The sequence below is a fragment of the Neodiprion fabricii genome, chromosome 7, assembly GCF_021155785.1.
Source record: "Neodiprion fabricii isolate iyNeoFabr1 chromosome 7, iyNeoFabr1.1, whole genome shotgun sequence".
Lineage (NCBI taxonomy): Eukaryota > Metazoa > Arthropoda > Insecta > Hymenoptera > Diprionidae > Neodiprion > Neodiprion fabricii.
The window spans coordinates 1,385,422-1,400,701 of record NC_060245.1 but is presented as its reverse complement, the minus strand read 5'-3'; the positions used below and the strand labels follow the sequence as shown (position 1 = coordinate 1,400,701).

The 15,280-nt window shown below is 41.7% G+C and overlaps 1 protein-coding gene and 1 long non-coding RNA gene across 5 annotated transcripts; one reads left to right on the top strand and one right to left on the bottom strand.

Annotated features, from left to right (window-relative positions):
* The first annotated feature begins 18 nt into the window (after nucleotides 1–18).
* LOC124186251 (eukaryotic translation initiation factor 3 subunit B) lies at nucleotides 19–7,944 on the top strand. Of its 4 annotated transcripts, none has more exons than XR_006871608.1 (13): nucleotides 19–211; nucleotides 651–846; nucleotides 996–1,308; nucleotides 1,391–1,747; nucleotides 1,898–2,040; nucleotides 2,170–2,305; nucleotides 2,405–2,600; nucleotides 2,801–2,981; nucleotides 3,262–3,502; nucleotides 3,641–3,749; nucleotides 3,855–3,949; nucleotides 4,399–4,521; nucleotides 7,450–7,944. XR_006871608.1 is itself a non-coding variant. In XM_046577801.1 (12 exons), exons 1-11 carry the CDS (start codon nucleotides 76–78, stop codon nucleotides 3,947–3,949), a joined length of 2,103 nt encoding a protein of 700 aa, XP_046433757.1. In that variant the 5' UTR covers nucleotides 19–75; the 3' UTR covers nucleotides 4,399–4,529. The 4 variants fall into 4 exon arrangements, 2 of the variants coding, with proteins under 2 accessions (XP_046433757.1, XP_046433756.1); XR_006871607.1 differs by having other exon boundaries at nucleotides 7,434–7,944; XM_046577801.1 differs by lacking the exon at nucleotides 7,450–7,944 and having other exon boundaries at nucleotides 4,399–4,529.
* Nucleotides 7,945–11,734: 3,790 nt separating this feature from the next.
* Nucleotides 11,735–12,804, bottom strand: LOC124186250. The gene is made up of 3 exons (XR_006871606.1): nucleotides 12,776–12,804; nucleotides 12,103–12,167; nucleotides 11,735–11,762 (listed from the first exon to the last, which is right to left on the bottom strand). It is a non-coding gene; the product is annotated as an uncharacterized LOC124186250 (long non-coding RNA).
* Between the last annotated feature and the right edge of the window lie 2,476 nt (nucleotides 12,805–15,280).

Below are 15,280 nucleotides of genomic sequence, written 5' to 3'. Positions count from 1 at the left end.
AGACGGAAGCGTTGATATACGTCTTCTGCGGCCACTTTCAGATGCTTCAGTTTGCTTTAGTAAGAGGTTTCCAAGATGGCAAAGAAACGGGAGGCGGATAAAACGCCGCATAACGATGATCCTGGTAAAAACGACGATGAGAATATCAACGGGGATAACGAGCCAAACTTCAGCGATCCCGAGGGATTCGTCGACGATGTAACCGACGAAGGTATTTCTACTCTTACATTTCACATGCGCGTCACTCGTGTCATCCCTATCACCCCTCGGGGCTCGGTCACGGCATGGCATAGGTAGCATGGCGTGGCACGAAAGTTATCACATATGCACACCGTCTCCTAAATCTAACCATCCCGTCTCGGGATCTCGACAATCTTCCGTACAGTCTCAATAGCTTTTTCAATTTTTTCGCCGGTTTTAGCATTTTAACCTCCGAACTTTAGCATGATATTTTTCCTTTATACGTGACACGGTTCAACTCGGTACTTGAGCGTCAATTAACCTTCCCAATTTTGTATTGGCACCCATTCAAGATACCATTTTGCATTCATAACAGTCTCTGAATATTACTCGACACCAATCTCCGATTCGCCTTTTAATTCTAAATCGGGTCTGCTATATTTCTATTAATCTTTTATTCCTTTTCCTAGAACTACTTGGTGAGCTCATCAGGCAGAAACCGTCTGAGACCGATGGGGTTGAAGCTGTCATTGTCGTCGACGGTGTTCCGCAAGTTGGACCCGAGCGTTTAGAAAAACTCCAAATGGTGCTCAACAAGCTGTTTGAAAAGTTTGGAGACATTGTCAACCAGTGGTATCCCAAGAACGAAGATGGCTTGACCAAAGGGTAAAGATCATAAGACCATAAATTTTAATTCAACAATGCTAACCTAGCAGAAAAACAGAAACAACTTGTCACTTGTTTTGTAATTATTAGTACGAAGCTTCAATTTTTCACTACTTTGGTTGTTTTGTTAATTAACACTGGTATCACAGGTACATATTCCTGGAGTACAAAAGTCCGGTGAATGCATTAGCTGCTGTCAAGTCGACAAACAATTACAAGCTCGACAAGATGCACACATTTACGGTGAATTTGTTCACGGATTTCAAAAAGTTTGAGGATACACCGGATGAGTGGGAACCGCCAAAGCCCCAGCCGTATACATCGAGCGGTGACCTTCACTACTATCTCCTTGATCCTGATGCGTACGACCAATTCTGCGTCCTCTCTGGCAATGGAATGGCGGTTTCTGTTCAGATATGGCAAAATTCTGCACCTGAACCGACGCTGCTGGAAGACCGACCGGTAACAGTTTTTCACAGTTTGACTAGATTAATGTGCAAGTCGAAATAAACATGGTGTATTCCCCTTTTCTAAACCTTTTCAGCGATGGACAGATACATACGTCAAGTGGTCTCCATTGGGCACGTACATAGCTACTTTCCACAAGCCAGGAGTCGCGTTGTGGGGTGGTCCGAAGTTCGAGCAGACGGCAAAGTTTGGTCAACGCGGAGTTGAGTGCGTTGACTTTTCACCTTGCGAACGTTATCTTGTCTCATATTCACCCAGGGCTGAGAGCAGCATTGATCAGAAGCGGCTTGTTGTCTGGGATATTCTCTCCGGTCAAGAAAAACGGGATTTTAATCCTGACGGGTCCTCGGTCTGGCCCATTTTCCGCTGGTCACACGACGACAAATATCTCGCTCGCATGGGCGAAGATGTACTCAGCATCTACGAAACTCCTGTAGGTTTTTTTTTCTACTATTTTTTTTTTTTTATCCATTTGCATACCAATGTTAGATTTTTTTCATCAGATGGTCAATTTTGTGTTTCGTGCGGATGTTCAACTATGGTCTATTCGCTTTTAAGCATTTGCATTTATTCGATTTTTTAGTCATTTCGACTACTCGACAAAAAGAGCATCAAGATACCAGGAATCAGAGACTTCAGCTGGTCGCCCACTGATAATGTTCTAGCCTACTGGGTGCCGGAAGATAAAGATGTCCCAGCCAGAGTCACACTTTTGGAAATTCCCAGGTACAGCACAGAGTTCATAGTCAGAATTGAAATGCTGCTTCCATTTGTTGGTTAACAACCAAAGAACTTATGTTTTGTTCCTATACCGATTCGCGGAGTTCATGAGTGTTTCTCTTTTTCCCGTTACAGCCGCAACGAAATTCGTAACAAAAATCTATTCAATGTCGCCGACTGTAAAATTCACTGGCAAAAATGTGGTGACTACCTCTGTGTCAAGGTGGATCGTTTTGCGAAGAGGAAAGAAAAAACTGAACAAAAATACACTGTAAGTATCGCAAGTAGTAAAAGCTCGTTCAACTCCTCCCAGTTGCCTAAATTATAGTATAGCATTGGTATTTAATTTCTCCATTTGATTTATTTTCAGGGAATGTCGTACAACTTTGAGATATTCCACATGCGAGAGAAGCAGATACCGGTTGATAGCGTTGAAATGAAGGAACCGATTCACGCATTCGCCTGGGAACCAGTGGGTAGCAAATTCGCTATCATTCACGGTGAAATACCCAGCGTAAACGTCAGCTTCTACGGAGTACGCCCTGGACTGCATCCTGATCTTCTCAGTAAGCTTTTCAATCCAGTTTCAATATTTCAGAAAAGTAATTATATCCAACTAAATAAGACGAAAAAGTGTGTTGTACATCTCTGAAGATATGTATATCAGTTCATAGAACAAACATGTGTTCTTCAGTCTTGTAATGACTTTTACTGATGTCTTAGAATTAAAAGGCGAAGTATTTAATTTTTTCTAACTCTTCTTTAGAAAAACTCGAGAAGAAGGCGTGCAATCACCTGTTCTGGTCTCCTGCTGGCCAGTTCATTGTACTTGCTGGTCTTACCACCATGGCTGGTGCCTTGGAGTTTATTGATACCAACGATTTTACTATAATGAACACCACTGATCACTACCAGACCTCTGACGTTGAGTGGGATCCTACCGGACGGTATTTAGCTTCGTTTATTCTTTATCATTCTTTTTATTTATTCTCTCGTTATGTATTTAATGCGGGCTTCGTTTTCGTTACGTGTTTATTTAGTAGAATTCTTATTATTATTATTATTCGTATCACTGTTAAATCAAAGATCTTTTACTGATTGTGAAGTTTACTTCAATCTCTTTACTTTGGCAAAATTTAGTTTTAAAGTAAGCTTAGAAATGAAGCATAGAACTAAAAGGACGTGACTAAATGACCCCAATCAAAAATGAAATACGGCTGCTTTTAGATACGTTGTGACTGGAGTGTCGAGCTGGAAGACAAGCGTCGACAACGGATATTGGATTTGGTCGTTCCAAGGTCGTATTTTGAAGAGAGTTAATTTGACTGCGTTCAATCAGCTTCTATGGCGTCCAAGGCCAGCGACGCTTTTGACCGCCAAGCAAATCAAGGAAATTCAAAAAAATCTGAAGAAGTATTCGGCACAATTCGAAAGCAAAGATCGCATGAGACTAACTCGCGCCTCGAAGGTAATATTTTCCTATTCCGATACGGAATATTTGTGATCAAATAGTGACTTTACATTTATTCGTATAGTTCTTTTTTTCTATCGTGACATTTAAAAACTACCCATATCCTTGAAATGATTTCTACCTTTCTTTTTCCAGGAATTGATCGAAAAGCGTTGTACACTGATGAAAGAATTCGAAGAATATCGATCAAAACGTATCGAAGAATGGAACAGCCAAAAGAAGCGTCGCCTTGAACTACGCAACAGTATGTATTACCGTAGTCAAAAGTAAAGACGGAAAATAATTTATATTGATCTGCTAGTATTTTCCTATATTGAATGACGTATTAATTTCGTGTTTTTCGTTCTAGATATCGACACGGATGAGCTGGACTCAGATACGAAGAACGTTGAGGAGGAATCGATCGAGTTTTTCATCAAAGAAGAGACATTCGTCATCGACTAAGAAAGTATCCTAAGAATTGAAATAATTTGGTCTTGCCAGACTTGGAAACCTCTGTGTAAGACCGTTAAATTGTTGGATTTCATGGTGTATTGTACCTACTAACTCTGGAACGGAGGTGAACCACGCTGCAAGTGGCATCATTTCCATTATAAAGCATTAATGATGGTCTTTAACTATTATAGCAATTGCGTAGAATTTGTATTTTATTATTTCTGTATCATCGTGTCATTTTTCCTCGATGATTTTACACCACGTAAAGAACGCGGCAAACGTAGTACAATCAAATTCTATCACATACCTTATAGAATAGTCTGTAATACTTGTAACTGCTACAATGATTGTCACACTGTCCATTTTTTTTAAGTCACAGACTATTTTTATTTATCTAATAATACCCTTTCGGAAAGCCATTTGAAATCGAACATTGTTTTATGAATACTTTTCTATAGAGTATCGTCGAAGACGAAGTAAGGGAATCATCACGACGAGGAATCTGTGACTGCGTCAAAACTGAAACCCCATTCCTTTCCTCACAGCTCACACTTGCGAATCAGCGGAATTGCTTTCGGAAGGTAGGTTTAGTTTCAGCAATGTGTTACCACTTACTGAACTTTAATTCCTTATTTGGACGAAAATTTTTAGTAATTTTAAATCTGGCAATATCAGTATTTTAGGAGCAAAAGCAATTGCGACTAGTTGCTATTTGAGCGGACTAAGAATTTCCACGATAGAAACATAGGTACAAAACTGTGTTATCGTATCTTCTCAGTAGTTGATTCTACGATAGTCTGTATGTCTTGAATAAATTCCTCACATTCCAATTATTCGGAATTAGGTTCTGCTAATTGAATCTAAGAGGAATAAACTTTGACTCTAAAAGTCGCGAAAAACTTAAGACTAAGCCCTTCGTAATTTTTTTCGCCAACACTGGTGGATTTTGAAAAATGCTAAACTTTATTTACCAAGAACCTTTATCATAGTCATTTTGCGAAAAAAAATCGATTGCGAGTGGTCTAAAGGCGCTGCAAGCAACGGGTCTAAAGATGCGGCGACCGAGCTGTTTGATGGAAAGAAGGAAAAAATTTAAATGAAAAATCGTAATACACTAATACCTATATATACGTAAATGAAGTAATAGATAAACGTTATAACCATGCCTTATCTGCACAAAGCCCTACACGACAAATATATTTAATAGTATTTGCATGTTGGATGAATTATAAACCAAACCCTTTGAATGTTTTACTCGTTACTTTCCTACCTTTTCTAGATGCCATTGCTGACTATTGCATAAATATTACACATAAAGTACATGTTTCTTGTCAAAAATGTGAAAACTAAAATCATACATCATCATGTCATATCATATCTTACATCATATACATAGTATTAAAGTTCGAAATCAAATTTCGAATTTTCGGATGTTCAGAAAGTAACGTCACCCAAAATTTTTTCTCGACGAAAATCAGCCAGCCGGATTCCTCAGTCTGGAAACAACCGCGCAGTAGAGCGGACGTATGAGAATCGCGCTCCGCAGATTTCGAGTACCGGGTTCTCTACCGCCTGGATCCTACGCGCCGGATCCGCTTCATATTGCAACTCGAGTTCCAGGACAAGTGCTCCGTAGTTTCCGCGCTCCAGGTCCGCTACCTGGTGAAACTTGACTTCAGGGACAAGCGCTCTGTAATTCTGGCTGTCCAGTTCCTTGACCTGATGACTTTTAACCTTCCGGACTAATTTTCAAGTTTACAAGTTTGATTATTGAAAACGTCATGTTTTGTACAATCGAACCAATATGTATGCTTCTAACATTTTAATCCGAAAAAAAACCGAACGACCAGGATCAACAAATTGCAATAGGTGTGTAGTTGGTATACTATACATAGGAATACATGACACTAACGTCGTTTAATTACAGCTAAAATTGCTGTGTATCGTGTTTCGAATCTGTTAGGACTGATTTTTTTTTATGTGTTCTTATACTGAAAATATTTGTTACTATTATGTAGTATGTAGTATGACCGAGGTGGTTATCGGTGATTGTTGGATATGGTTGGCGGTGGTTGGAGATGGTCGGAGGTGGACGAGGAGGAGAACCAGCAAGACTAGGAGAACAACGTGGACGAGGAGGATGAGGATTCTTGCTCGGTGAGTTTAACATGTTTATAATATTTAATGGCAATTGTAATTATATTGCATTTGAAATTTTTCAAACTTGTCACGTTTACAATAAATTATTTTGATTCATTTTTCGCGCAAGCACAAATTCAGTAGCTACAAATGCGCTGATAAAATTTATTATATTAATAATTAATTATACTTATCCTTATAAGATATTTTTGATGTGTTCTTATACTGAAAACATTTATTACTATTCAAGGAATAACTGAGGTGGTTGGCGGCGGTTGTTGGATGTGGTGGGCGGTGGTTGGAGGTGGTCAGAAGTGGACGAGGAGGAGAACCAGGAAGACGAGGAGAACAACGTAAACGAGGCGAACAACGTAAACGAGGCGGACGAGGATTTTTGCTCGGTGAGTTTAACATTTTCATAAAATTTAATGGCAATTGTGATATATTTCATCTAAAATTTCTTAAACTTGTCATGTTTACAGTGAATTAATTCGATTCATTTTTCGCGCTAGCACAGATTCAGTAGCTATAAATGCGCCGATAAAATTTATTGTATTAATTAATTATACTTATCCTTACACAATATGTTTGATGTGTTCTTATACTGAAAATATTTATTTCTATTCAAGGTATAACCCGAGGTGGTTGGTGGTGGTTGGAGGTGATCGGAGGTGGACAAGGAGGAGGACGAGGAAGACGATGAGTAAAACGTGGACGACGAGGACAAGGATTTGTGTTCGGTGAGTTTAACGTTTTCATAATATTAACCGGAGATTTGAGGGCTCTGGCTTTGGTTTACAGCAGTGGCACGAGGCTCAAACCTCCCGGCAGTCTCAGCCGGCTTTGGACACGCTTCTAGCTAGGACAAGGGCGGCTAAGGCGAAAGAGGCCGGACAGACGGAGCTCGAAGCGCCGTCTGAGAAGCGGAAGTCGAGCTCGAGTGAGGAAGAGGAGCAGGATGATAAACCCACTCTTTTGTTGGTCAATGATGTGACGACGAAGGAACAAAAAGCCGGCTTCGTTCTTAACGTGGATGATAAAAATCAGTGCAGTGACAAAGAAGGTTGTCCTAACGTGTCGCGAATAGACGAAGAGGACAAGCCGGGTGATTCGGTTAAATCAAAGACTGTGGCAACTAATATTACGACCTTATCTTCCACCGCTGTTTGCGGCACGACGACAACAACTACGACAACCACGACAACCGCAAGCAGCTGTTTTAGTCAGATACGTTGTTCGCTGACCAATGTATCGTGGCTTGAAATGCTTGAGAAAACAATCGTTGACCTACAAATGATTGTGCAATTGCAAATTAAGAACAATTAATTAACAGTAATAATTATATTTAAAAAAGACTGGTTTTTGTGCAGATGCTCTTGCCGGCAGTTTGGTTGTTGAAAAAATACGCGTCATGCATTTAATCTGGGGTTTTTATATTTCATCAATTGTTGGTTTTCCACTGTGTATAGAATTCTGCAGATGATTTTTCAAAACAGAAATCATATATTTGTTCTTTTTCTTCTTGGCATAATATCCATTCTGTTCAAATTATTATCAACTTTACTATTATAACAAGCATCGGTTGCTATTATATGGAACGGGAATCTTCGAAAAGCAATAACATACAGAAAGAGTCATAAAGACGAAAATGTGTAAAGTTATGTTCTTACTATATATCTACATATATGCTAATGAATGTATTCATTATTATGAATAATGTATAGTTTGGAGGTACATAAGTTGAGAAAAAGGTCTTGATTTTAAAGTTTATATATTATATATTATGTTATAGCTCAATGGTCCTTAGATCTCTATGTATTATACAATCATAAGAATAATGATGAAAATAAAAAAGGAAAATAATAGCCTTCTAGTGTCTTTGCTTAGTCTAAATGGAAGCGCCTAATTATAAGCAACCAAACTTACATGTACGCGACACGGCCATCAGGCGTAAGGCGTGCCTTCGATCAAGCTCCTCGGCTCAGATGTTCTCCTAATACCAGGAGTAATTTTTCGCTGCAATTTCTCCGAGTTGCTTATTCCAAGTGGTAGCGCCTAATTATAGGCAACCACGTTTACACGTATGCGACACGGGCTTTCAAGCATAAGGCGTGCCTTTGATCAAGCTCCTCGGCTCAGATGTTCTCCTGATACCAGGAGTAATTTTTCGCTGCAATTTCTCCGAGTTGCTTAGCTAAGTGGTAGCGCCTAATCATAGGCAACCACGTTTATACTTATGCGACACGGGCTTTCAGGAATAAGGCGTACCTTTGATCAAGCTCCTCGGCTCAGATGTTCTCCTGATACCAGGAGTAATTTTTCGCTGCAATTTCTCCGAGTTGCTTAGCTAAGTGGTAGCGCCTAATCATAGGCAACCACGTTTATACTTATGCGACACGGGCTTTCAGGAATAAGGCGTAACTTTGATCAAGCTCCTCGGCTGAGATGTTCTCCTAATACCAGGAGTAATTTTTCGCTGCAATTTCTCCGAGTTGCTTAGCTAAGTGGTAGCGCCTAATCAAAGGCAACCACGTTTATACGTATGCGACACTGGCTTTCAGGAATAAGGCGTGTCTTTGATCAAGCTCCTCGGCTGAGATGTTCTCCTAATACCAGGAGTAATTTTTCGCTGCAATTTCTCCGAGTTGCTTAGCTAAGTGGTAGCGCCTAATCATAGGCAACCACGCTTATACGTATGCGACACGGGCTTTCAGGAATAAGGCGTGCCTTTGATCAAGCTCCTCGGCTGAGATGTTCTCCTAATACCAGGAGTAATTTTTCGCTGCAATTTCTCCGAGTTGCTTAGCTAAGTGGTAGCGCCCAATCATAGGCAACCACGCTTATACGTATGCGACACTGGCTTTCAGGAATAAGGCGTGTCTTTGATCTAGCACCTTGGCTCAGATGTTCTGGTGATACCGGAAGTAATTTTTCGTGGTGATTTTTTCGATTTGCATAGTTTTAAGTGGCAGTAGCATGTAAGCAAACGATCACATGCCTTCTCAAGTAAGCAGGCATGCCTTAATTTATACACACAGCGTCGACATCACATGCAGTCAATCAATCAATCAATGTGTCCCTGTTTTTAGAAGAGCTCCTCGGTTCTCCTGTGCTCCTGATACCAGGAGTCATTTTCGCTGAAATTTCTCTGATTCCCTTAGGTCTAACAGAAAATGGCGGGAAAATTAGCGATCACATGCACTCTCAATGAAGCAGGCATGCCCTTAGTCACACAGCGTCCACATCACATGCAGTCAATCAATGTGTCCCTGTGTTTAGAAGAGCTCCTCGGTTTTTCTGCGCTCCTGATACTCGGAGCATGCATGCCTTCAATCATACAGCGTCGACATCACATGCAGTCAATCAATCAATCAATGTGTCCCTGTTTTTAGAAGAGCTCCTCGGTTCTCCTGTGCTCCTGATACCAGGAGTCATTTTCGCTGAAATTTCTCCGATTCTCTTAAGTCTAACAGAAAATGGCGGGAAAATCATCAATAACATGCACTCTCAATCAAGCAGGCATGCCCTTAGTCACACAGCGTCCACATCACATGCAGTCAATCAATCAATCAATGTGTCCCTGTTTTTAGAAGAGCTCCTCGGTTCTCCTGTGCTCCTGATACCAGGAGTCATTTTCGCTGAAATTTCTCCGATTCTCTTAAGTCTAACAGAAAATGGCGGGAAAATCATCAATAACATGCACTCTCAATCAAGCAGGCATGCCCTTAGTCACACAGCGTCCACATCACATGCAGTCAATCAATCAATCAATGTGTCCCTGTTTTTAGAAGAGCTCCTCGGTACTCCTGTGCTCCTGATACCAGGAGTCATTTTCGCTGAAATTTCTCTGATTCCCTTAGGTCTAACAGAAAATGGCGGGAAAATTAGCGATCACATGCACTCTCAATGAAGCAGGCATGCCCTTAGTCACACAGCGTCCACATCACATGCAGTCAATCAATGTGTCCCTGTGTTTAGAAGAGCTCCTCGGTTTTTCTGCGCTCCTGATACTCGGAGCATGCATGCCTTCAATCATACAGCGTCGACATCACATGCAGTCAATCAATCAATCAATGTGTCCCTGTTTTTAGAAGAGCTCCTCGGTTCTCCTGTGCTCCTGATACCAGGAGTCATTTTCGCTGAAATTTCTCCGATTCTCTTAGGTCTAACAGAAAATGGCGGGAAAATCATCAATAACATGCACTCTCAATCAAGCAGGCATGCCCTTAGTCACACAGCGTCCACATCACATGCAGTCAATCAATCAATCAATGTGTCCCTGTTTTTAGAAGAGCTCCTCGGTACTCCTGTGCTCCTGATACCAGGAGTCATTTTCGCTGAAATTTCTCCGATTCTCTTAGGTCTAACAGAAAATGGCGGGAAAATCATCAATAACATGCACTCTCAATCAAGCAGGCATGCCCTTAGTCATACAGCGTCGACATCACATGCAGTCAATCAATCAATTAATCAATGTGTCCTTGTTTTTAGAAGAGCTCTTCGGTTCTCCTGTGCTCCTGATACCAGGAGTAATTTTTGCTGAAATTTCTCCGATTTGCTTAGTTCTAATAGGAAGCGGCGCGAAAATTTGAGATCTCATGCCGTTTCAAGCAAGCATGCATGCCTTCAGTCACACAGCGTCGACATCACATGCAGTCAATCAATCAATTAAGCAATGTGTCCTTGTTTTTAGAAGAGCTCCTCGGTTCTCCTGTGCTCCTGATACCAGGAGTAATTTTTGCTGAAATTTCTCCGATTTGCTTAGTTCTAATAGGAAGCGGCGCGAAAATTTGAGATCTCATGCCCTTTCAAGCAAGCATGCATGCCTTCAGTCACACAGCGTCGACATCACATGCAGTCAATCAATCAATTAAGCAATGTGTCCTTGTTTTTAGAAGAGCTCCTCGGTTCTCCTGTGCTCCTGATACCAGGAGTAATTTTTGCTGAAATTTCTCCGATTTGCTTAGTTCTAATAGGAAGCGGCGCGAAAATTTGAGATCTCATGCCCTTTCAAGCAAGCATGCATGCCTTCCGTCACACAGCGTCGACATTACATGCAGTCAACCAATCAATCAATGTGTCCCTGTTTTTAGAAGAGCTCCTCGGTTCTTCTGTGCTTCTGATACCAGGAGTAATTTTTTGCTGAAATTTCTCCGATTCGCTTAATTCGTAACTAGAAGCTTAATCTTATATGTCAATGTGAAGCATAAATCGTATGGTATAATACTTTTTATTTTATTCACATAATAGGTTAGACAAGAATAAATCAGTATCCTTAAACATTAGGTCATAACCTGCAGTGTTATATAATGCACCTATCTGCAGCCCGTCTTAACTAACATTTATATCAAAATCCACAACTTAATATTTTAATGAAAAAAAAAGACGAGTTAGTTACGATGGTTGCATACATGTCAAATCACAGAATAGTCACTTTCCTACTCGTACAATCGATTTTGTATCAATATTTTACCTAGAGTATACTATTTTCACAGTTCAGTTGGTTATACTTATCAATTGTAGTTGCGTAGTAGATAGTTCAATACACATAAGTTCAATCATATATTTACTGGTAGAATATGAGTTGAATGATTGTGCATGGCATATGTATGTGTACTATGATTTTGAGTAATATAACTATCGTCTATAATATAACCTCGTCTTCCTGGTTCTCCTCGTCCACCTCGGATCACCTCCAACCACCGTCAACCATCTCCGACATACCACCGCTAACCACCTCGGGTTATACCTTGAATAGCAATAAATATTATCAGTAAATGAACACATCAAAAATGTTGTATAAGGATCAGTGTAATAAATTAATGTATTGATAATATAATAAATTTTACTAGCGCACTTATAGCTACTGAATTTGTGCTAGCGCGAAAACTGAATTGAAATAATTTATTGTAAGCATGGCAAGTTTGAAAAATTATAGATGAAATATAATTAGAATCGCCATTAAATATTATAAAAATGTTTCACTCACCGAGTACAAATCCTCGTCCTCCACCATCGACCACCTCCGATCACCTCCAATCACCGCCAACCACATCCAACAACCACCGCTAACCACCTCGGGTTATACCTTGAAGAGTAATAAATATTTTCAGTATAAGAACACATCAAACATATTGTGTAAGGATGAGTATAATTAATTAATTAATTGATTAATAATATAATAAATTTTATCAGCGCATTCATAGCTACTGAATTTGTGCTTGCGCGAAAAATGAATCGAAATAATTTATTGTAAACGTGACAAGTTTGAAAAATTTTAAATACGATATAATTACAATTGCCATTAAATATTATGAAAACGTTAAACTCACCGAACACAAATCCTCGTCCTCCTCGTCCACGTATTACTCCTCGTCTTCCTGGTTCTCCTCCTCGTCCACTTCCGACCACCTCCAACCACCGCCCACCACATCCAACAACCGCCGCCAACCACCACAGTTATACCTTGAATAGTAATAAATGTTTTCAGTATAAGAACACATCAAAAATATCTTATAAGGATAAGTATAATTAATTAATAATATAATAAAGTTTATCAGCGCATTTGTAGCTACTGAATTTGTGCTTGCGCGAAAATGAATAGAAATAATTTATTGTAAATGTGACAAGTTTGAAAAATTTTAAATACGATATAATTACAATTGCCATTAAATATTATGAAAACGTTAAACTCACCGAACACAAATCCTCGTCCTCCTCGTCCACGTATTACTCCTCGACTTCCTCGTCCTCCTCCTCGTCCACCTCCGACCACCTCCAACCACCGCCAACCACCTCGGGTCATACCTTGAATAGTAATAAATGTTTTCAGTATAAGAACACATCAAAAATATTGTGTAAGGATAAGTATAATTAATTAATAATATAATAAATTTTATCAGCGCATTTATAGCTACTGTGTATTTCTGGATAGTTTACTGTCATTCAGCAACAATAATCACTTTTTATTGTTTTAGCGGATATAAAGTAGGCGATGGAGTTCGAGCAGGGCAATTTCTATTTCTCGCGCAAATGTCAAAACGCAATAAGCGTATGACAGTTCGCTGGTGTGTTGCCGCGCCGAGGTCGGTTCTCGTTGCTTAATGTCATGACGGTGATAGTGATGTCGTTTAAAACCAGTAAATTTCAATTTACATGGGATTACCAAATGTCGTTTATAATTGGAAGTCGATAAGAATTCTGTACGTCGCGGTATTGGTAATGAATACAGCCGGGCTGTTGATAGTGGTGATAATGATAGTGTCAGCGGTTCGACTCCGCCTTGGTTTTGGGGAGCATTTGGACCTCATAGAACCAGGCGAGGGCAATGTCTGGCCAGGAATAATCTTACTCACCGGTTTCATCTGCGCACCAATATACGCTATCGGCGTTAGGCTTTGTCTCCATCTACGGTACATCCTCTCAGACACTTTACCCCGACTGAACAACGTCCTCTTCGTCCACTGCCTGCTTTGCCTAGCCTCGACGATACTGATAGCCGGATTAAACGCCGGTGCCGTAGTCCACATGGTCAACTTAAACACGGAGGCGAACAGCGAACACGGGATCATCGAAGCTATGAAACGATATGCCACCGAAATTGTGTCTAAGGTTCGCGTCGACACCGTTCAAATAAACTTCAGGTGCTGCGGCAGCAAGTCATTTAAGGACTGGTTTCTGATACCCTGGACGGAACGCAACCCGGAGACTAACGAAGCGAGAGATTAGTGGGTTTAAATTCATCATCACAGTTTTATCACAAGTCCTTGTCATTGTCATCGCGATTTTCATCTATATCAATTGGTACTGCACTCGTACGTCCATTTTCCGACACTACTACCTTCCGATAGTCACCCTCCTAATTCCCCATCAGCAACGGAAGCCTCCCGTTATCAACCGACGTTCCGTTCTCCTGTTGCGCGACAGATCTGCTGATCCCGTGCATCCACCAGAATATAATGAAACCCAGTGAGGTGTTCCAGTATCGCCCTGAGCACGGACTGACAATATCGACGAGTGGTTGCCACGCCAAGGTGCTGAGTCACGCTCGTTACGTCGGTGGTCTGATCACGCTTGGTCTGGTCTTGATGGCCATTTACCAGGTAAGTGTGTCGGTGATAGGAATTTTCATCCAGAACCGGCCTTGTATTACTACTGACCGAGAAACACGGCCAATCAATCATCTTGCACCCCTTTCCGAAGATGGTGCTGGCGGTTTTGTCCCGACTATTGCAGACCGCGCACAGCAACGCCCTTTACATTGGTCCCAGAAGAAGCCATTACCTCGGCTGGATTCTAGGCAGCATGCCTAGTCCGGAGACTTACGAGCGTCTGGTTCACGGGTCCGCGGATGAAGCCGGATTCCCGATACTCGAAGAGACCGAGAAGAGTCTCTGCGACGAATACGAATCGCCAAAAACACCGGACCTCGTCGTTAGTACGGAAGGCCTGATCGAAGAGGATCAAAAGTCGTCGACGTGTAGCTGCAAGCAACCGGCTATTCCGACCCCGCCTCCGTCCCCCACGATCCGCGTGGTAGGCATCAACTGCGCGATGCAGAAGTCGTTGCCGCAGAAAATCGTTCCCGCAGAGAAGAGACCAAGGCCCGATTTTATTATACCAAAGAAGATGAATAAGAAGAAAAAGAGGAAGAGGCCCGCGAGCTCCTCGAGCGCTATGGGACTGTCGAGGAACACGACCAGCAGCGATTGGAAGTTTAGAAAGATGCGAGGGTCCCCGGAGTGTCGGGTATCAGAATCGGGGTTCGATAGGGAGGATGGAACAACGGACTCCTCATCCTCCTCTTCGGGGCAAAAATCGGCGTCACGGGACTCGATGGAAGAGGAGGACGAGATCCGGCTAAAGAAGTTCTGCCGCGAGCTGTCTACCGAGTACAAAATGAGCCCGTATTCTCAGCAGCGTCGGGACTTCAGCGAGCCGCGGTCCTGCAGGATAACGGACGACGGCAGATCCCTCAGGAGTCGCGTCTGCGCCCGATTCAACCCCTCCGACGCCTACGGCAGATTCAGAGGCACCGTCCAGGACACGATGATGCGAAGGACTGCGCACCACCCTCTGGAAACCCCGCCGCCGATCCCGATTTCCAGCGTGCAACGCCCGCTTCGAACCGCCGGGATTTCCCGACCGACTCCCGGAAGCCGCCCGCCGATACCGACCTACGTCCCGAACCCCAGGCCCCCC